The sequence below is a fragment of the Ambystoma mexicanum genome, chromosome 13 (genome assembly GCF_040938575.1).
Source record: "Ambystoma mexicanum isolate Mex_15411 chromosome 13, UKY_AmexF1_1, whole genome shotgun sequence".
NCBI lineage: Eukaryota > Metazoa > Chordata > Amphibia > Caudata > Ambystomatidae > Ambystoma > Ambystoma mexicanum.
In genome coordinates, this window is record NC_090938.1 from 403,039,998 (window position 1) to 403,062,645 (window position 22,648).

General features: G+C 44.6%; 1 protein-coding gene across 1 annotated transcript in view; it reads right to left on the minus strand.

The window, feature by feature from the left end:
• Nucleotides 1-22,648, minus strand: part of REC8 (REC8 meiotic recombination protein) — a 655,306-nt gene that overhangs the window by 627,405 nt on the left and 5,253 nt on the right. The window contains exons 2-4 of the mRNA XM_069633986.1: nucleotides 19,594-19,662; nucleotides 17,818-17,960; nucleotides 17,091-17,166 (exon numbers count right to left, since the gene is read on the minus strand). Coding sequence (XP_069490087.1) covers nucleotides 17,091-17,166; nucleotides 17,818-17,960; nucleotides 19,594-19,662 — 288 coding nt within the window. The remainder of the gene's footprint in view (nucleotides 1-17,090; nucleotides 17,167-17,817; nucleotides 17,961-19,593; nucleotides 19,663-22,648) is intronic.

Consider the following 22,648-nt stretch of genomic DNA (forward strand, 5'->3'; position numbering starts at 1 on the left):
GCTTCAAAAGTGAGAAATAAGAGAAGAGCAGCAAATAAGAGAAAGAACAAGCTTTAATGTAATAGGAGATAAGAAGGCAGCAAATCAGGCATGAGGAGAGCAAAGACAGAAACATAAAAGAGTGGGAGAAGGAGTAGAATGGTGGAACCAGTTAGGGTTTGGGATTGCAATGGGCAGCAATGATCATTCGATAAATGCTCCTGAGCATGGGGCAATTACAGATATGCCCCCTGTAAGATTGGAACTCACCAATGTGGTTTAACACCAATCTGCTTGAATGCCATTTGACTGCAATTTTGTACCTCTTATTTTTAATGCAAAATGATAGATGGTGGGTTAGGGGTAGGCAGATAGAAAGGGTGGTTGGGAGAGTCGGTAAGGGACGTGCAGGGGCTCTCCCTCGCATTTTGCTGTTAAAATAAATCTTTTTTTTTAAAAACAATCAGCAAAATGAGATTCAACCGGATTAATTTGAACAAATATCAAGGATCCGTAAAATCTACAGGTGGAGGGTTGACATCATGGACGTACGGCAGGGAACTGCAGTGGATGCTAGGACACTGCTGAGGGATTTATCCCCAAACCCTAAGGAACCTACAAGTAAACAGCTCCTGCAAGGCAGCCAGAAAACAATGAGCGAGAACTATTGTTACAAGTAAATTATGTTTATCTCACTATCAGAAATCACCTTCGAGATTCAAATGTATGGAGAAACCCTACTACATTTTTAATAGCTCACAATGGATGAGGACTAGTCAAAGCATGTGAAACTGTGGCACATGCTGCAGAAAGAGAAACCATTTACATGAAATAGGTATCATCTAAACATTCAAATATATACAATTGTTCTTCCAGACAGCTGAGAACTTCAAAGATGTGAATGTGGGGAGGAAGCACTGATGAAGGTCTTCTTGAGATCCGCAGAGAGAAAGGGCTTTGCCGGGCAAGTGAAAAAAGGGCTGCTGGCGATCTTCCAACAACGAGTTCCGGTTCTTCAGTGGACTTCATAAGGGTCATGACTCTAACAATTATCTGCTATGTGGCTGCAGGATTTCTCCTTTTATTCAGGATCCGGATTGGAGTTGGCTCCATTCCACCAATGGCAAGGAGCTGCAACATTCAAACTGGCAGGGGCTTTCCAATCCTGGACAGACTCTGGCCACTGTATCGGCTCAGCAACAGAAACAGATACCTGGCAGTGATATGGACTGGTCCAGACATACACAGCCTCCCACATCCAGCCACACACACAGATTGACACTTTGTCCACGAAAGCAGCAGCATGCCGGAGGAAAGGGTTTACTATGCATGAAAAATCTGGCAGCTGCAAGGCAGGAAGAAGGTCAAAACACAAGATATCCAAAGGACAGGCAACAATCATGTAGTACGGCCATTTTAAAGTATGTGGTACTATGTATGGCATTAAGCGGTAAAATGCTAAAGTCCAGGAGACTACAAAAAAACTGACGTAAAAGTATCCGCAGCCACAAGCCCACCCTGGACACATCATGCAAGTAACCACAATGTAACTAAAAACAGAATTACAGGAACAGAAAGTGTCCATACCGCACTTCACTGAAGGTGATATATGCAGGAAAAATAAACAAAGAACAATAGAGAACAGTTCTCCTGCGCTGATTGCTATAGGCACTGATCCGCGCTCTCAAAACAGATGAGCTTAGCAAGGTTATTGGAGCAAAAAAGCTTCACTTACCTCCAAAGGTCAGGAAAGGTTAAAAACAATAGCAGAAAAATAGGACACTGATGCTTTATGGAGGGAAAGCAGCAAAACAAATCTTTCCTAAAACTTTCTCAAACTGCCTGGAGGCCCATATCACATAGTGGATAGTGGGGAATAGCCCCCTTAGTCACCTTCACATAAACGCAGACCGTAAGTGATTTATTTAAGTCCCCACTTGTAAACATTGGGACATCCCGGGCGAGATACTTCACAAGGGATTTGTTTTCTGGGCCCAAATCATTCCCTAGTCTTAGTTGAGAAGATAGTGAGAAGAAGGAGTGTTTGAGCCCTTGTAGAAAGAACTGTATGTGGGCTTTCTCCGGAAGGACTAATTTGGTTTTATTGGCCTCACTGGTGGGTGCTCTGCTTAAAAGGGCTCAGATGAGAAGGGATTTTCTTATGACTATCCAGACTTTTGCTCTATGATACCTTTGATGGGATATACCCTTCACACCAAACAATCCCAACAACAGACTTCCTATGGGGGACATACATGCCTTAATCGCACCAATGCGGGCACTCCGGAAACCTGTAGCCGATTGAATGTCCTGTACCATGTTTGGTTGGTGAAGTTATCGAACCGGCCTCTGGAAATATAGGGACATGGAATATGGTGTGGCAATGTTCATGATCAGGGACTACCGGCAGGCAGTGGTGGAGAGAATTAACGGGCTACTAGGCTCCAGCTTTGAATGTGCGTCAAGAGTGTGTTTGTGGGGGCTATTGCCAAGTGGGAAACGCCACAAGGTGCAGAGACGACTGGCCCAGTTCATGTTAGTACTGGCCAACAGGAGGGTAGTCATAGCATGGAAGAAACCCCAAGGACCGTCCTTAAGGCAGTGGATAGAAGATGTCAGCAGATGAAGAATGGCGGAACAGGGAGCTTTGTTGAGTACACATGGCTCGGGGTTGGAGGATGGGGTGGAGATGGACTGGAGTCAGCTGCTAAATGAATTACACTTTCCAGTGGACCTGAAACCCCTGTGAGGGCGAGCAAGGGAAGTTGTGGGAGAGGGGAAGTATCAGGAGGGAGGAAGAGGGGAATTGTGGTGGTAACTTTAAAGGGTGGAGGGGAAGTGAAGGGAATGAGACTCAGACTTGGACAACTGCGACCCTATTGTGGTCAGAGACCCCGACTTCTACAGTGTGAGGAGATGTTGGGTGATGTTTCCTTATAACTGCACTGCTCGTAAATTCCCATCTGATGTTTGGAGCGGGGGTGCCCCTGGAGATGGGGACGGAGGGGGTCGAAAAGGACTATATAAATGTTCATGCCACGTACAGTTAAGTGACAAAGATCTGCTCTATGCCAATGCTTCATGTTATAAAACTGTTTAATAAAAAGATGTTTTTTAAAAAAAAGAATCGTCTTTACTTCTATGAATGTCCACTTTCCCAAACATCAAATTGGTTGTGATCTGGTACATCATTGTGGATGTGATTCCTCAGGTAATAGCTTAACTTCTTGCAACTACGGTCGATGAACTTCAGTATGCTCAAACGGTGGGAATGGGGGGAGCGGCCACATTCCGGGGGGGTGACAGACCCTGAAAAGTAAACAAATAAAAAATAAAACATGTTTTTTAGGGAGGAAAGAAAACTTTGGGTTGGGGGAGCCCTGGGCAGGTGCGGCTCGTCCATAATGGGTGAGGGTGCGTCACTCAGTGGCCCCCTTACCCCTTATGGACGTGCCAAGAAGCCGGCCCAGTGAAACAGAGTGCTCCCTCAGTTGCTCTTTTCAGCTGAGGGAGAAATCCTTGGCTGGCTGAACTTTCAAAGGGAAACAGTGTTTCCCTTTGACAGTTCAGTTCCCCAGCCGCACATGCTCAATGAGCCATGCAAGGCTTGGGCGCTTTGCTTCGCCAGCCTTGCATAGCTCATTGGAAATGCTAGCTGGGGAACTGCGTGCTTGTATATGCGAGGGGAGCTCCTGTGCCTCCTCGAACATACAGGGCAGGCTGGAGCAGGGCGCTTCAGTACCCACACTAAGCCCCTGCACACATGTGCAGGAACCAGGAAGCTTTTGCGTACTGATTCCTATTGATGATGCTGGAGCTGGAGCACTGGGGAGGAAAGTTCAGGACCGGGGCAGAAGGTATGTTTATGTTAATTTCTTTATTTATTTATGTGTATGGATGCGTGCATGCTTGTGTTAGGAGTAAGTGTCTGATGATGGGTGCTCGTAGTGAATGATAGAGTGCTAGCTGTGTGAATGCTGTGTGTGTGTGTTTGTGTTGGTCCGTGGAGCTGATTTTGTTAAGGGGGTGAGGGTTGTACAACAAAGGCATTTTAAAAATGCCTTTATTGCAACACCCCCTCTACCCACCTGCTAAAATCAGCTCTCCTTCTGAGGTACTGTGGAGCCCAGGGAACAGGGATGGTATTTTTTACTGGACATATTTCATAGATATCCAGTAAAAAATACCATGCTTTCCCCCTATCCCCCCCAGCGCCTTGCATACACACATAATCACTTGATTGTGTAGGTGTGTTAGGCACTGTGAGGCCCAGGGGACAGGGATGCTATCTTTGTACTGGACATATCTCATAGATGTCCAGTAAAAAATACCATGCCTGCCCCCTATGCGCCCCAGTGCCAATTGCAAACTGTTTGGCTTCTTACCCAATGTTTTTTTAAAGTATGCTCTAAAATGCAAAATTTTAACCTATTATTTAAAAAGAATTCCTGGGGGAGAACCACCTGAACGGCCCTTGATTGGCTCGGGCTCCCTCGCTATGCTCGGTTGCTGGGGCATATATGGGAGAAATAATTATGCTGCGCCACTTAAAAATTTCACCAGCCTCCACGGGCCCTGGGACTGTGCTAAGAGCGGGGTGGTGCGAGCCCAGGGAATGTAGTAGGTGCAGGATGGGGGGAGCTATGGCATAGTGATGGGGGCAGGCTTGGGAGAGTCCAGGGACATTGGTGGGAGCAGGGTGGGTAGAAATCATGGTCTGTGGTGGGGTGTGGAGAGCCAAGGGACTGGGTTATGAGTGGGATGAGGGAGCCCAGAGACTGTGATAGGAGCAGGTGGGGAGCAAAGGTGCTATACTGGGAGTAGAGTGCAGTGACGGTGTGCGATGGTTCATAGCCGTTTGGACTTATTGTACATTTTGCATTTTTGGAGGGGCAGGGCCTGCCCACTTTTTGCTCGGGGGGCCCAGGCCAAAAAAGTTTGAAGACTGCGACCACTGCTCTAGAAGATCTCATCTTTTGCACTCACATGTAGCCCTTAACTAGTAATAACTGACTTTGGCAAGTAAAATATCCTGTGCTGTGTAGATGTGTAGATGTGAGAGGCAAGTAACATTTTATGCCTGGCTATTAGCTTTCACTTTTAAATTTGGACCCCTACTCTAGGACGATATCTCTCAGTGTCTTGCATTCAGAATGTCCCACTGCATTAGTATTAGCTATTTGATAAGAGGTTAGGACAGGCCATCAGTGGCACAGCATATTGGGGCCAGCAGATCCTATCCCAAAAAGCTGCTTCTGCAATTTGTTCTAAAGTAGGGAAATCAGCGGGGAAGCGATGGGATGTTACATCTGTCCCAAGGCAGCTTGTTGTTCAATTAAATAATGTACTCAGAAGGGTCACCAGGGTTTCAGGTTCCTCCATGCCGTTGGAGTAATCAGAACCACTTGGAGCTGTGTCTTCCAAAAATGAAATTGTCCCAATTCTGGTCTAAGTAGCCCAATGGACTGCTGCTCAGATCGAGGTAGTTGAAGTCAGTAATACAGGATTTGACTGCATTGATTGCTCATTGTCAGCGGGGAGGAATCCCTTGACGTAGATCCGGGACTTCTTTCATTGTGATCAGACACCAATGTCTCCCAAGAGTCTTTGGCAGAGGTAGTATGAACAGACAAGCTAAAGTCTGTGGTGTAACAAAGTCAGGCCGCGTCTGGCCTTGTATAGGTACATTAGCCGTTGCCATGGCACCTGGGGACTTCTAGAACAATCCCCGGGGGAACCTGCGGTCACAGAATGGGCACAAACGCTCTCTAAGTAGCCCAATGGACTGTTGCTCAGATCGAGGTAGTTGAAGTGAATAATACAGGATTTGACTGCATTGATTGCTCATTGTCGGCTGGGAGGAATCCCTCGACGTAGATCCAGGACCTCTTTAATCATGATCGGACACCAATGTCTCCCAAGAGTCTTTGTCAGAGGTAGTATGAACAGACAAGCTAAAGTCTGTGGTGTAACAAAGTCAGGCCACGTCTGGCCTTGTATGGGCACGTTAGCCGTTGCCATGGCACCTGGGGACTTCTAGAACAATCCCCGGGGAACCTGCGGTCAAAGGATCGGCACAAACGATCTCTATAACATCCATTCGTTGCGCGATGCAATGCACCAGAGATGCCATAGCTGCTGACGCTTCAAGTACAGCTTGCACGGAGAAGTCAGCGCTTAACAAATGTCTTTCTGGTGAGTTCCATTACTGTTTGTTTGGTATATTCTCCTTGTTTCGTTGTTTCTTCAGTGCAGTAGGCCATTTAGACTTTGCCAGACTTTTGGATTGCTGTTCCTTGTCCGCTGTCTCCCAGAACTGCCATGTACTAGATGTGCCAGACTTCTGGATTGCTTTGCCTTTCCTACTGTAACATAGAAGTGCTGTGTACCAAACCTTACCTTTCTTGCCTTCCCCATTGTATATTGGAACTACAACATTACAGACCTTGCCTGACTCTTGGATTTACACCCACCTGAAACCATTAGAACTTACTGAACTTACTGTGTACTCATCCCCACAGAAGCACACCCTTGCTGTTTAGGAGGTCCCTACGTTTTCATTATCCCTGCTCCCACCTCAGTGGAACACACTATTATGACCCTATACATTTGACTCTGGACACCTCCTGGAGGGTTGTGGCGGCATGCTTTCTCCCTCGATTTGGGTAGTGGTGAAAGACTGGGGTAGCCAGCAGGCACATCCATGGGCACATACCTCCTCTGCTAGCAAGGAAACAGAGATTGACACTTGACATATGGTTCCTGTTCAGAAAGTAGAGAAGTCACTATCGCTGGAGAGGGGGCTGGAGGTGGTTATAGAGAAGTTCTAATTGCTGGGTAGAGGCCATTGTGAAGGCAATGTGTGGCGGCCCCCTGGTCTGAGTCAGTGATTCCACTTCTGATATGATATGTCATGAAGACACGGGGAAGCAACGCCAGATACACGATTGTGATTCAAGGAATGTCTCTTTATTAGGGTTGTAAAGGTACTCAGGACTGGGAAAAAACGAAAGATACTGCTACTAAGGTTTGAACCCAAAAGAAACATAAGAGAGCTATATATGAGTGAGCCCCGCCCCCTGGTCTCTCAAACTTGACTGAACTAGACCATAAAGGCACATTTGTTGGCTTTCACCCAGGAAGACCAAACTACCCCATGGGAGTAAACCACCCCATGAAAGTAAAGGGCCCACAGAGGTTCTTCATGGGGAACCCAGACTCCCTGCCTCCTCATAGTAATTCATTCATTTTGTGGCGGGTCATGGGCTTCACCCCGTCGGGGGTAAAGGGGCACGGAACAGAGATCTTGGCTGGGGCAGGAGGCCTACCAGGGATTTCACCAGAGCCAGTCCTGCCCCACAGGCGGGATGAGGGAGTTGGGAGGGCCACAGTCTCTTACCCTCACTATTTGTGCCATGTTGTATGTACCAAGTACCTCAGTGTGTCACCCTATGCCTACTGCTCCCCTTGCTGGCCATAATTCAGTTATTAATTCTACAGGACTACACATCCCAGGGGGCAGTGGAGAAAAAGGGACTTGCAGCGCTCCCTGGTTGGAAACCAGCTGCACTAAAGAGGGAAACGCATCTACGCCAGTCCGACAGAGTATTACCCTCGCCATTAAAGATTTACTGCATCTCTGCAATGGCAATGAAATCACAGAGTCTTGCAACAATGGAACTGCAGCACATGTTATGCGCAAGAAAGTGGCAGGATACTGACGGATTTTGAAATCTACCATTGCTGTGGGATAACCGCAGGGGATGCAGAGACTTTAGATTGTCCACAGGAATCAGGTGAATAGTGGAGTCAATGGAGAGGAGAGAACAAGGAGCACAAGGGAAGTCAGGGGTATCAAAACCCGAAAACAGACAATGATGGGTGTTCGGGCGAGGCCAGGTGTTGTGGAGGTGGGTGGACCGAGAAACCAGGCGGAAGGAGGGAAGTGGAGAAGAGCTGTTAGAAGATTGGGATGGAGATTGTTACAGGTTAGGTGTTGTTGTGGGAGTGAGAGTGTAGCTGTGAGTGATTGAATGATTGTTGGAGCGTTTGAAGGGTGTTGGGGTAGTGTAGTCGGATAAGTGAGTGTATCTGAGGGAGTCAATAGGTTAGTGAAATTGGGAGAAGACACGGGAGGAGAGATGGGCGGGAGAGTAGAGAAGAGAGGAGGGGAAAATAGAGTTGGAGTGAGTAGAGAAAAGAGAGAAGGGAGAGTGGCATTCACATTAGTCTGAATCTTAGATAATAGGTGTTAGATAATAGGTGTTGCGTATCGCTAGTGAACAACCTGGGTTACAGAGATGCCTGGGCTACAGAGGTGGGACCCCCACAGGAGATGAGAGGGGTGGGGGAGCATTCAGTGCACCACAGTCCAGCCTGCTGCCATCAAACCATAAAAGTATTTGCAATTTTAAAAATAGAAATCTGTGAAACTACATTTGAAATGTGGGTGTTCTTAAGGCCATCTGCAACAATATATCAATGCTTTCAGTTACCTGTGCCTTTTGTGTAAGCAAATACAGTAAAATGCAATAACAACAACATAAAAACATAACATTTAATTGAATAGACAAGAATAAATGTCAATCAAACAAAAGGTTATGAACGTCCCCAAAACTCCCTCTGTTAATATTCAGAGGAGCGGAAGGAAGTTCAACCCCTCCACCCAATTCAACTAATGGGGGAAACCAACCCATTGAACCACAAAGAAGTTCTTCAGCCTACCCACGCTTCATGAGAAAGGCTTAGCACTCGTGGGATTCACAGGAGTCAGTAACTTCGAATAATTAGGCAAAGGAAACTTCCAGAAGCCGAGCTGGGGGGAGAACAGCATATGGTACCCATCAAGAGGAGAGAACATTCTGGTATACAAACCATGGTGGTGGCTACGCTTCATAAAGACTTTCACCTGGGGGACAGATCTACAAAATTCCCCAAATTCCCCTGCCACGGAGCAAGTTTAAAGTAGTCATGCAACCACTTCAGAAAATCATACAGCAGCTATTCAAGCCATGCCCAGATAAAGGTTAACTCCCAAATAGAGTTAAGGAGGAGACTAAGAGAGTGAACGTTGGCGATGGAGGAGAGCAAAGAAGAAAGAGAAGGAAATACCCTGAGCCAAGCGCGTGGTGGTGCATCGATGAGTTGGTGAGGAGAAGAGAGAAAGAAGAGGTCCCCTAGGCACGAGACTGTGGCGACTCGTGAAGGAGGTAGACTAGGGGGTGTTGGAGACAAGGAGGTGGTGATGAGCCACAGCACCAACCTACAGGGCTGCTGCGGTGGCCAGGACGCTGGTGTAAGATGCTGTTATAATGCCCGCTCCTGGAATTGCCAAGGCCTATCATGCAAGCGCTGATAGGGTCAGAGACCCAGACACTGAGATCTCCCAAGAGACAAGAACAAGAGTTTGAAGAGCTAGCCGAGGAACCTTGATGAAAGAGTGGAAAGTGAACAATGGAGCATGAAGAAAACCCAAATGAGAAGAATAATCTGCATACTTCTGGTTGAAATGCAGGGATTATGTTGAACCCCAGAGATGTTTCGTTGATCACAGAAACCTCCACTTTGAGCACCAGAGATACTTCGTTTGAACCCCAGAGACTTTTTAGGTGCCCTAGAAAATTTGAACTAAGGAGAATCTAGAGTACACATAAAATAACTCCTGCTATCTAACATATTGAATAAAGCATTTGAAAAGTATTGGGAGTGTTGCGTCATATGTAACACTTATTACAGGTGTCAATACATAAAGGGGGCTGCAGAGAGGGGAGTCTGGGGACTAGCCCAATAGAAACATTAATGCAAGTAGAGCTGAATCCTTGAACATGTAGGCAAAGTTCCTTGCATTATTGGAGAAAAGGTGACCTGATAAGTGCACACTCTTGAATCTTGAATAGTAGCTCTTTAGAGGCATTTGAAAGACTGGTCTGAGAACAACGAATCCTGGAACTTTAAGCCAACCTTCCTACAGACATGCTATATAGGGACTGCCCTGAGGAGCGCTGAATCCTGGAAGGTCGTAACAAGGTCGCTAGTGACATCTGAGAGACAATGATCGCAGAAAAATGGGATGCTGAAGCTTGGCAGCAAAGTTACTAATATTACACGACTAAACTGATACTGAGAAAGCGCACTGGCACTTGAAATCCAAGTACTGACTGATCCTGTGAGAGAGTATGAGTACTGTGACTAAGAATCAGGCAGATATTGGGGCTCTGGACCACCTGGCAACCAGAGCTAAGAATACAAGGTTTAACTGTATTCTTTTGACTTAAGTTTTTAATCTAAATGTTTACCACAATGCTCAACCCCATGGAAATCACTCCTCCTAGTCCACTCGCATGAAGAAGCCTTCCTTGCATTCTGTAAATGTCTATTAAAAAAAACCTCACTTGTTTATTTATTTATTTTCTACATCCATTTGGTAGGGTGCAACAAAGGCACAAAAGCTCTATCATAGTGCTATAGTGAATACAATTTTACCAAGAAAAACATAATTTTAAAAAGCCTCCACCAAAATCAACATACTTTACAACAAATTAAAAGGAAAATGTATCTCAATTATATATATATATAGATATATATATATATATATATATATATACGCTCAGGTATGTTTCCGTACTCAGCTGATGCAATTTAGCAGTGTTAGGTTGCCCTCTGCTGCCCAAATGGTAAAGTGCACTCACTTCAACAGCTATCCTTTCAACATACTGATGCAATGTATCAGTGTTAGCTTGCCCTCTGCTGTCAAAATGGCAAAGAAACAGAATGAGCACGATTCTACACGGTCACCTTCACCTTCCACTATCGCAAACATTTGGAATCATTTCAAGTTACTTATTTCCACCACCACTTCTCTTCACACAGGGCACGGCAGTTCCAGTGTCAATGAACAGTTAATTTACTGGCTCAACGTTTCTGTCAATAAAGAGCAAAACGCTTAAGGACGAATGCATCCTCACGAACTAAAACTGAAAGTAGGTGCTCTAATTATGCTACTAAGCAATCTTATGCCATTACAACGACTCTTCAATGGAACAAGGTTGACAATTATGCACCTAAAAAGACACATCATAGAGGCCTGTGTGATCGATGGAACTTAGATACTGTTCTTATACCGCGCATACCTCTCATTCCATCTGATATGTTCAGCCTTTTCAATCACCATTAATAAGTCACAGAGATCTACCTGGAAGCGATTGATGGTAATTACGATATTTAAGAAGGGGGACAGAAGTGACCCTGTTAATTACCGACCAATATTAAGATATGTGAGAGCAGCTTATGTTACGCCGGAAACAGCTAGTCACAGGGAAATCATCTAGCACTAATGCAAGGTCCAGAGCTATGCCTTTTGTTTCTGAAAGGAAGATCTGCGATGGATGTCAATCCCACAGGGATTGTTTTCTGCAAACATACAGCAAAGATGAGAATGCCCTTTTACGAGTCACAGAAAGACTACTTGCGATTTCACACAGCAATGAGTACATATTCCATCTTGATGGTGTTAGGTTTTAAAAGTGCCTCCTTGTTCAGTCTTCCCAGAGACAGTTCTGGAGATGGATATCCTGTACAGATGATAACTGAAAGCGAAGTTGGGTATGGTCACCATAATCATGAACAGTGATGCTGAGCCAAGCTACAACATCTCTCAGCAGCTCCATGTAAGGGTTAAACAACATGGGGAGCTGGATGACTTTGGACTTTTACTGTGGCTCTTTCAGTCCTGATTATTCTGACTACAGAAGACTATGTAGTCTGCAAACATTGTAGAAGTTGGTAACTGGCAACACTGTTCATCCTCCTCAGTTTGCAAGACTGTAGTTGCAATCCTTAAACCCGCTGCTTTGACCTTTAAGGCACTAAAGCAGTTTTAAAGCAATATTAGCGCAATACAAAAAAACTCCAATAAAACATTTCAAAACAGTATTGACCATCTCCTCCACGGTCTGTATAAACGTAAATTAAAATGAACATATTCCCCAGGATCCGCTATAACCTATATATGCTCTTGGTAGTTGTCTGTGCTGAATCACAGGAATCCGTCACTTCTCCCCAAGGGGGAGTCTTTCCCTGTGAAGCTAGGGAGGTGAGCCCACTCTGCAGTAACCTCCCTAGTGGTAGTGGCAAGCTGCACCTCACTGGCAGAAACTCCCCCTTTGGAGACAAGGACTCCAGTTCATGTGAAGAACTCCCTAGGAGACATCCCAGGGGTACACTTTACATCCATTCAGCAACAAGAAACATGAAAAACATATTAAGATGTGTTATTATGACCAATGACCAAGAAATACAAGGTATCCTTTAAGAGAAAGACTGCCTCATACTGAGACAAAGGGAAACCTATTTGGTGGAATGCAGATTCACCAAACAGAAAGAAAAGACTACAATGTTACGTCAGGGAAGGCCCTCAGCAGTACAATAAAGGAAAGAGGTGGAGCCTGGGAAGGAGAGGAGGAGAAAGCTCGTGAAATTCAAGTTTGCTAGCAAGTCTGTGCTGAGGACGAGCGGCACCCTAATTCAAAGTGGAACCTGGCAGAAGACACTGGTTCGTGGCGCCGGTCTGAGAGGGACAGAGAAAGACGGAGGTAGGCACAAGGCATCCATACCAGATGCAAACAATAAGTGGTGGCGAGTCCGAGAAGGAACAGAAGTGGACCCATAGGTCCGTAAACCGCACCAATACCACTGAAGAGCCGACACAGAAAGTGCCGACAGACGATAAGCTGTAACTGTGGCTGCAAACACAGAGATTGTCCAAGGGACGTCCCAACCAAGTGAGAGCACTGGTGACGCTATCCCAATAAGGTGGGAGACCCAAAAGGGGGACTGAGAGTGAATATTGGAACGCTCCTACTTGTTCCAGTTCTAACTTGTTGAGACTAAATAAAGATAAAGAGAATCATAACTGGACCGCTCATACCGGTCCCAGTCCAAAGTTGTTGAGATTGAATGAAGATAAAGAGAATCATAACTGGAATGTGCCTATTCGTCCCTGTCCAAAGTTGTTGAGATTGAATGAAGATAAGGAGATTCATTACTGGATCGCTCCTACTCGCCCCAGTTATAAGCTCAGAATATTGAAGGAAGAAGAAGAGAATAATCATTGGAACGTTCCTACTCGTCCCAGTTTGAGCACATGGACATTAAGCCAATGTAAAAGCTCTGAAACGTTACAAAATAAGACATTTCTTGAGAGAAAGAAAACTGAAGAACTAGTTGGGAACAAGGTTAAGAATCAAGCCCTAATCAGGGTCAAAGGCTGTGATATAAACATTGAAAACTGTGAAGGCATCATGAAGCAAGACACAGACAACAGATTCAAAGTTTAAACAAAAGTAGTTTATTAACTCAAATGTCAGCATGGCTGAGGGCCTAACTTGCCCTTTGCTAAGGTTGGATTTTCCTTCCTAAAGAAACTACAGAGACTGTAAATTATGTGTCCAAAACCTGTGCTTGCCCTCACAACTAAAGCTAAACAATGTGTAGGGATGTCAGCAATAAAAGAACGTGTTCCAAAAAGTTCTGAGTGTCTTTCAACTCCTGGCCTACTTTTCAGCTCCCCTCCCCCAAGTTCAAGACAGTTCCACAGAGTCTTGGGGATCCCTTCCCCAAGAAGACAGCACAGTTCCAAAAAGGGGGCCTCGAGGTTCCCTTTCTCAAGGCAGCAACAAAGTACATAAGGTCCCAGGTTTCCCTTGCCTAAAACATCAGCTTGCTCAGCTTGCCAACTTGTGTTTAGTCTCAGTCTCTCAATATTCAAAAACCAGTTCCAGGTTAACTTTACACTCCTTCTGATTTCTTGACAGTTCATACAGATTGCTTTCTCCTGCTTCATTTTAAGCAATCTCTTCCATACACTTGGATTTTCTCTTTGTTTGTTTATTTGATTTTCACAGATAGGGTATCCCCGAATTAGGCACAGTTGTCAGACCATGCGGTCCACCCATTACAGGTCACGCAACTGGTAACCCTACGCTTGCTTGCCCACACAGGTTATTATGTAACTTCACCTGTGTTCTAGTTCACACTCATCCGAAAAAAGGATATCCTGGTGTCCAACCCAGGTCTCCCCATCTCTGATACCTATTCCAGTGAATCTACCAGACAAACTCTTACTGACATCCTCTTTTTCGTTCTTTCGCCAAATCTCAGGATCCCTCATTTGATCTCTGTCCTCTGTCCTATCTCCTCCTCTCCCATTAATGGTGGCACCCACAGGGAAGTCCTCATGGATTCTTTCGACTCCTCCAAAGTCATCATTAATGTCTACCTTAATGGCACTGTCATGGTGTGAGGCCTTCAAGGCCAATCTTCTCCTCTTTGACAGGAGGATCCCTCGCCTCATCAACTTCCTCTCATCTCCAGCTGTCCCCTACTCACCTCCCTTGGCTACCTTGCCCTCCTTTCCTCCCTCTTCTGTCCCATCCCAAGCTCCCTCCACACCTCCACAGGGCGTACCTCTGATTTCTACCCCTCCCTGGAAGGTCTTTAAAGCTGGCAACCTTCTTAACCTTAAGTGAAAGTGAAGAAGTGGGCACTACGTGAAAAGTTATAAAAGATCCAAACATACAATACTCTTTCTTTGTTCCTTTTATAAACTGGTGCATATACTAGGAGCTGCCAGGTTCCAACAAGCCCATTGACACAAGGGCTATGGTAAGTACTGCAAAACAGAAAAATCGGGTTGAAACCACCCAATAAGTCATGGTTCTCACACCTTGCTCTATAGTCAAGCTAAATTCCTTCCTTTAATATAAATTAATCTCCGTTTTGCTTATTCAGTAGTTCAGTTAATTCATCATCCATTTGTATCTGTTATTTATATTCAAAGTAAATATCCAGATCTGTGTATATGTAGAAACGTGTTTTATTCACACAGTTTATTTAAGGCGAAAAAAAGGACTGACTCATGGTCTCTTGTGAACATGCTATTGCCAATGCATTTCGGTGTCTTGCACCATCTTCAGGGCTTAACATTCATGTTCCTTGTCTAAATGCGCCTTTTCTCTGAGTTATAGTACCTGCAGGTCTCCCTTGTGCACTCGCCTTCTCAGCTCGTCAGTACACAAATGTTACCCAGCGGTCTCCAATAGATGTTGGAAAGGGTGCAATGTGCCCGTAATCTGCTATCATGTATGGTATTCATGTGGGAAGATACAGCCCTTTTCGGAATCTGTAAGAAGCGCAAGGTCAGCAATCTTTGGTATCAACCTTACTAAGGCAAAATACCCATTTGGATACTCCCTCTCTCACACGGTCAGAGGTTGACCACAAATATTTTTATATAAAGGAGGCAGTTTAGATTTTTTTCAGATTCACTGATCTATTCCAATAGTCTGGTGAAAAACCTTCCTGTACCTATAGTCTTGAAAGAATAGACCAAGTAAATAACATTTATAAACAGTACTCACATTTTTTTATAAAGTTTACAAAAAGATAAAAATGTTCTGCATGAACATGACCCAACATAAAACACGATGCAGGACGTGTAATTGTGAGAATGGAGAGATAAATTGTGAGATAAGAAACATGACTATAGAAAGGAGAAAGATATATGGAATCTTTTATGTGGCCCTGGAGTGAATGCTGGTAACCAAGAAAATCATGTTTTTCCCCTGAAGAAAGTTCATGCAGTTATTGCTTAGAAGAACGGAAACATGTCGGGATCTTTTTATGTTTGAGTTATAACACCCAGAAAGTGTATGAGGTGTCAAAGCCATTTGTATATTTTTTCTACAACTGTTAAATGTGGTTATATGTATGTGAGTTTAGTGATTTAGTTGTATTTTATATCTACCATGTGTTTTATGTTGGGTCTAGTTCATGCAGAACATTTTTATGAGTTTTTTTATCTTTTTGTAAACTTTATTAAAAGCTTTGAGTACTGTGTATAAATGTTATGTACTTGATCTATTCTTTCAAGACTATGGGCCTCATTACGACCCAGGCGGTAAGTTACCGCCTGGGTCGTACCTTTACCACCATGGCGTAAACTACGTTTACGCCATGGTGGTTGGCGGACTTACCGCCCCATTCCGAGGTTGGCGGGGCGGTAAGTCCCCAATCCCCATTTACCCTTCCCCATCCCCATTTTTGCCCCATAGGGCATAATGGGAGTGGGGAAGGCGTTAATTACGCCACCGTAAATTACGGTGGCGTAATTAACATGAAGGTCCCTTAGCGCCATGGATTTTAACACCTGCTAAAAGCAGGTGTTAAAAGCTCCATGGCGCTAAGGGACCTCGGAATCAGGCGGTAAGGGTCGGCGCTGTTTACGCCGCCGTAAACCCCTTACCGCCTGAGTCGTAATGAGGCCCTATAGGTACAGGGACGTTGTTCACCAGACTACTGGTATAGATCAGTGAATCTGAAAAAATCTAAACTGTCTCCTTTATATAAAAATAAATAGGAATCTTTGGTATACAGGCCCACAGGGAACTTGGGGTGGTCATGCTGGGAATAGTTGGTATCTTGGAGCGCTTACCTACTAAAGCTCAGAAAAAGGCTTATATGATCCTTAGCATAGAGGCGTTGCGACTTGTGGCTCAGAAATTGATAAATAAGGCTATACCCACAGAACAGGACTGGATAACCAAGATCTGGAACTATGTCGCCCTTGAGCGCGTGCCATACTCTATACAGGGGGATTTGCAAAAATGTGGTGCAGACTGGGACGCAGTGACTCTATAGTAGCCTTTTTCCCACAAAGACTACGGCTGGTGGACATGGGTTGTAGACATGAAAGGAGGAGTTTTGGGGGCAGAATCAGCTGTCCTCTTCCTTCATGGGAAGGGCTTTAGGGGGGATAGAGGAGGGAGGGTGGGAATGTTACACATTGTTAAGAATGCTAATACATTTTTTATATAATTGAAAGGAGATTAGTAAGTGCACAACAGAGATTCATGCATACATTAAGGGCTTGAATGAGCATAGATTCCAGATCACCAAGCATCACAGGTGCCTTAGTGGCTCATGAACACTCTCTTTCTCTTTTCCCTGTTTGACCTTCTTGATTGAAGGGTTTCAACCTACCCTAACCATTATTGTCCTCTTCCTCCTCCACACTATCACCCTGCCCTAATTACCTCTGGGGTTTTAATACTCACTGGTTCGGCAGCACTAGATCAATTCGCATTTGTGCATGGGAACGATGCAGCCGCTCCAGGGTGAGCTTGATCTCATCTGAGGGTGAGAGAGCGAGAGAAACATGAGTAGGTAGAGACCATAGGACAGACGAGTCAAATCGCAAGAAGGGAGTAACAACTGCAAAGCAGCAGAGACCAACCAGAGACCAGAGAGAAAAATTGAAAGAAGGAATATCAGAACTGTGTGAAAGGATTGCTAAACCTTGATACAGGGCCTAAATCACAAGACGTGATATTGAATTAGGTAAATTTGATTTACAAATTGCAATGCAGGACGTGTAAATTGTGAGAATGGAGAGATAAATTGTGAGATTAGAAACATGAATATAGAAAGGAGATAGATATATTGGGAAGGGTACAAAAATCGTAAGATAGGGTACATAAAAGTTGATATGGGATGCATAATTTGTTAGACTAAATAAATCATGAGGCAAGACACATACATCAATGAAACAAGATGCACACATAATGATAAAGGATCCCTTAATCATGGGACAGGGGACACATCTTGTTGGGATATATTGGGGGGACCATGTGAAAAATTGGGAGTCTGCCTGCTGTAGTGTGAAGAATACATAAATTGGGAGATTAGATACTTCATTTGGGAAAAAGAGTACACAAATCATTTGGAAATTAATGCATCAAGACAGGCGAAGCATTGAGATGGACCTTTTATATCACCACCCACCGATAAGGTAGTCACACTGCTTGTGGTAAACGCAAACAACACCATATCCAAGCTGAGAAGAGAGATATAGGGAGAATCGGGGACGCTGGCCACCTGGAGATGAGGGCTGCACCTGCACCAAGACATAGGCAATGATATCCTCGCTGTAAAGGGGAGAAAGCAGATACTGGCATAAGTGAGGTGGGAGAAACACCACAAAGAACTGCAAGTATGGCCCACCTTATCTTCCATAGCAGCATCTTGTGCAAACAAGAAACCAACAGCCTTCACTGCTTCCCTTTACCAGCATTTAATTCAGTTGCCAGCGCACACTCCCCAAATCCCCCAGCCAGCTCTCTCAACCACCTGAGCTCCACAGCCAGCACCTCAGCATACCTTTCCCAAACAATGTGCACCCCTACCAAGCTTTGCTCGCCATCAACACTGGCTGCAAATTCAGATGCAACTAGCCCCCGTCGATCCAAGTCTTGTAGCCAGTAATGCCTGCTCAACTGACCCAGCACTTCCTGACAACACAGTGCTGCAAGCAGTGCCCCATGATAACCACATCTCTCAGCCAGCAGTACCAGTCTCTTCAACACCCCAAATCACCCAAGCCTTGCATGCTTCACCCTTTTCCCCAGATCTCCAAACAAAATTGCTACTCAACTAAGCCCCGAAGCTAGCACTCACTTCTTACTCCTGCACACCACTCCCCACCAGAGGCGAAAGTGAATATTATTTGCTCAATGACCAAAATAATCCTTCACCCTCCAACACCCAGTAGGACTCCCTCTGCAGACCCAAGAACTGCTACTAGCACCCTTGCTTGTCTAAGCACTTTAACCCACGTCACTTTCCAAGCCCAGCTTGGCATGGAGCAAATATTGAATAAATGTGTGTGGAGGGTGTGGGGGGTGCACTCAATATTTCCACAGCTCAAATTGAGAAAATTCAGATCAATTACTACTCTTCCAGTGTGCATGGGAAAAGCAACCAGGCTTTAGCTTGGTGTGTCTGCAAGCAAAATATACAAAACCTCCTCCTATCAAAGGAGTGCGTCTGGGATCCTCCTCTGATAGGAGGTTTGTATATTTTGTATGTCGCAAATATTGCACATCAGAGCATCAAACCCAACACCACATATGACTCAAGCCTTGCAGCCAACATCCCCTGTAAAGTGGAGAGCCGCCAGTTCTACCAGGATTGCACACCCCATGGAAAAACTACACACAGCCCCGCCTGCATAATGGAGCCCAAAGCCATTACCTTTGCTCCGCTAGGGCCCACAGCCATTCCACTCGCTCATGTACTACAGTCAGAACATCCTGTCTACTCAAGCTCAGAAACTTGCCCCCTGGCACAGTGGAAAAAAATCAGCCAACTTCCTCCACCTATCCTAACTCTTCCAGAGAGCAATAACCAATGTGAGCACCCAGAGTCTGCTCCCACTGCACACCCAGAGCCCCGCGTGCTTAGCAGCCAGCCACCCTAGCAATTGAAGCTCCACAGACAATACTCCCTGCTCACCTGCAGCTAGCACATCTCTACCCCCAGAAGACCACATCCGAATGCACCTGCCTACTCTGACCCCTGCGACCAGCAACCCCTACTTATTCAAATGTACACCCCCTAACCACCCAGTGGTACTGCCAGCAAAACCTAACCACGTCGTCCGGCTGGCCAGTCTTACTCTGTCAATCAAGACATACATATGGTACCCTTTGTGCAGTAAGCAGTCCACAGACAGAAGCCCTGCCCACCAAAACCCCAGGTAAGCATTAGCATAGTACACACCATGTCTTTATCACATTGACTTTTAGGTACTCCCGCTTCATGATCTTCGTACCACGTGTTGCGGCCAACCTGAAACCCAAAGACAGACAAAATAGAGTTAATGCAACTGCCCTTTGCTGCCTCCCCGGCACACTCCACTTTTTCTGATCCTGATTGTGATGTTTCTTCCAAGGGACAAAACCAACCTTCGATTCAGAATAAGGGAGTTATCAGGTTAGTCCATAAAACATCCACATGCAGTGTTGCTTTTTCGTTACTAACCACTAGTCCCACGGCCGAATTACCTCAGGGGCAAGGGTGTCAAACTCAATCGGAAAGGAGGGTGGTTTGGATTCAAAAGCGCCTCTCGCTGACTCCACACTTGGGTCTATGAAAATTACCAGCATAATGCACAGTGGCGACTGGTGGACTCTAAATTGTATAGTGCAAGCGATTAGTGGAAGAGCGCAAGCAAAATGAGCCAGCCTGGCATCACTTCGAAGAGTTCACAGGGGATTTATCTCCCGAGCAATTATTCAAAATGGGTCAGAATGGTGCACTTTAGAGGAAACAATTCAGGACAACTGTATTAATAAAATAGAAATATGAACAATTTCTATAAGAGCACAGATGAAATATTGCATTGCTTTAAATGCCAGATTGCAAACAGTACACAGGAAAGGTGTATGCCCCACAGAAACAATAGTTGCACAATAGACTCATTTATATTTGTGCCATACCATCACTGAAGCATGGCCTGGTACATATGTCACTGCCACACCAGCTAGAACATCCGTGGAAATTACACCTTAAAATATTAAACTGTATGGATAAGCTGGATTTCAAACTGTAACTTTAATTAAATATCGTGGTGTAAGAGTATGATTTGAGTTTTTCATGCAATCATGCAAGGTCACCTCGTAAAGCACTTTTTTAAAGTGAGTGTGCAAATGTTGCAGCAGCAATGTTGCGCTAGACTCCTAAAAGAACATCAGCTAGTAGTTTTATAATGATTGTAAACCATCTTTGTTAATGTTAATGGTATTTATATAGCGCACCATCACCAACGGAGCTGGTCTCCAGGCGCTTTGCTTCAGACATTGAACCGGCTTCAGGCGTGTCATCTTTGTAACTGCATGTGCCACGCAACAGTGATTTTCTATAGGCTAGGAGGATAGCCCAGGAGCAAGACCATGCAGTACAACAGAGGCTCGAATCCTGGATCCACGTTTAAAAACGGAACTCAGGTTCAGTTATGGTATTAGACGTGTTACTAAAAAATAATAAAAAGGGCATTTTGTGTACCCTTTTGGGCTCAGAATAATTGCTCTCTCCCTTCACAAGTGGCAATGTAGCTGCAGAAAGCTATTTGCATTTGGCTCCTCACTGCTAGAAGAGCCCATCCTTTTAGGTTGTTTTGTTTTTAGTCTGATGATGCTCCCATACGATCTGCAGAGAATCAGCTACTGGTGACAAGCCTTCTCTCACAAGGCAGTGCATAATTTTCTGTGCTCTTCATCACAGCACATTGCTATTCAATTTGCATTGTCAATGCATAGGGCCTAACACGGTCCATGCACCTTGTGTTTGACACCCCTGCTCTTTAGCCAGCTGCTGCCAATACACTTTGAAATGTTGGGTACTCCATGAGTGGGCTTTCTCTCCTGTGCTTTTTGCAACATCTATGTTGAAGACTTTGAAGACTTTGAAATCTACTTTTTACGCAAACTGTCAGCGTCCACTTGATTTCTGCTTCTAACCTATAAAAGCCTGGTTAGATTCACATGAAGAGTTGAGTTCCCAGGCCAACTGGTGCTATAGAAACATACCCATATGCCATTAACACTGAGCAGTGCTTGAGATAAGCTTTCGAAGTGGGAGTATTTTACTCCCAATTTTTTCAAATTGGGAGTAAAATTATTTTTAGAGAGTAAAAAGCAAGTCCCATTCCCAATGTGAGTATTTTATAAGCAAGTAAAAACATGTTTTAACTATGAAACATAAATGTTTTTGTAATTAATATTTCTTTGCAGCTAGCTATTCATTCATAAAAAGATATATTTTTAGCTCTTCGGATGTTGCAGTAATAGTTTCTTCCCGTGGCAATGAGTGTACCACTGGACTAAACATATCCATGGATCTCTCTGGGTTAAAGCAAAGAGCAAGCTTATACGTGCTGTGTCCACATCACATTTTTGTTGGAAGTATTTTTACTCCGTATTTTTCATTTTGGGGAGTATTTGGCCATTTTTAGGGAGTACAAGTAGCTGATACAGCCCTTATCTGTAGGGCTGACACCTGTAGGGCTGACAGTGAGTGTTTGTGGATGTGTATAAAGGCGCATTATAACACATCTAGAAAACTTTGAAACATAATGCGTCATATATAATGTACAAAAAGGTTTAGTTTGCACCTTTTGTGGAATTCACATTTGTGAAATGCTAGGCGCTTTGTTCCCTATAGGTAGCACCTGCTTATTGGGTAATGCCTAATACCTAGGGGCTGCTTCTAGCTCCTGATCATATTTTTATTTCAATCCCTGCCCAAAGGTTATTCAAATACTCCATGTACCACTCCATTGAGCCTTCAATCATCAACAACCATTTTCTGTCTATTACAGTTAAATAGAACACAACTAACCGGCTAAGTAACAACAGCCCAAAAACCGAGCTACACATGCTCGACACCAAACACAAGCTAGCAAAATGCAAACTTGCGTATGGCAGCGTTTCACTACAGAACTTGATCAACTCTGCCAACATTAAGTGGCTATTTTGGGAGTTCTTTTTAACGACACCAACAGGGTTAGACATGCAGATTTGAAGAGCAAAAGCTTAAACATCCTCCTAGGTATCAAGTTAAAAAAAATTAGCAGGTTTGCCCTCTGGAGAGTAAAGATTAATACACAGTGAACCACAAATCCAACATCCACACGAGGTGCCAACTATAACTTTTTGTCAATGGCATACGCCGTTTTATGCTTTACATTTCTTTAAGACAGTTCCTTGTGCACCATATACAGAGATTTCCAAACACATGGGCATGCCTGTAAGGCATCAATCAGCCTAAGGGAGGC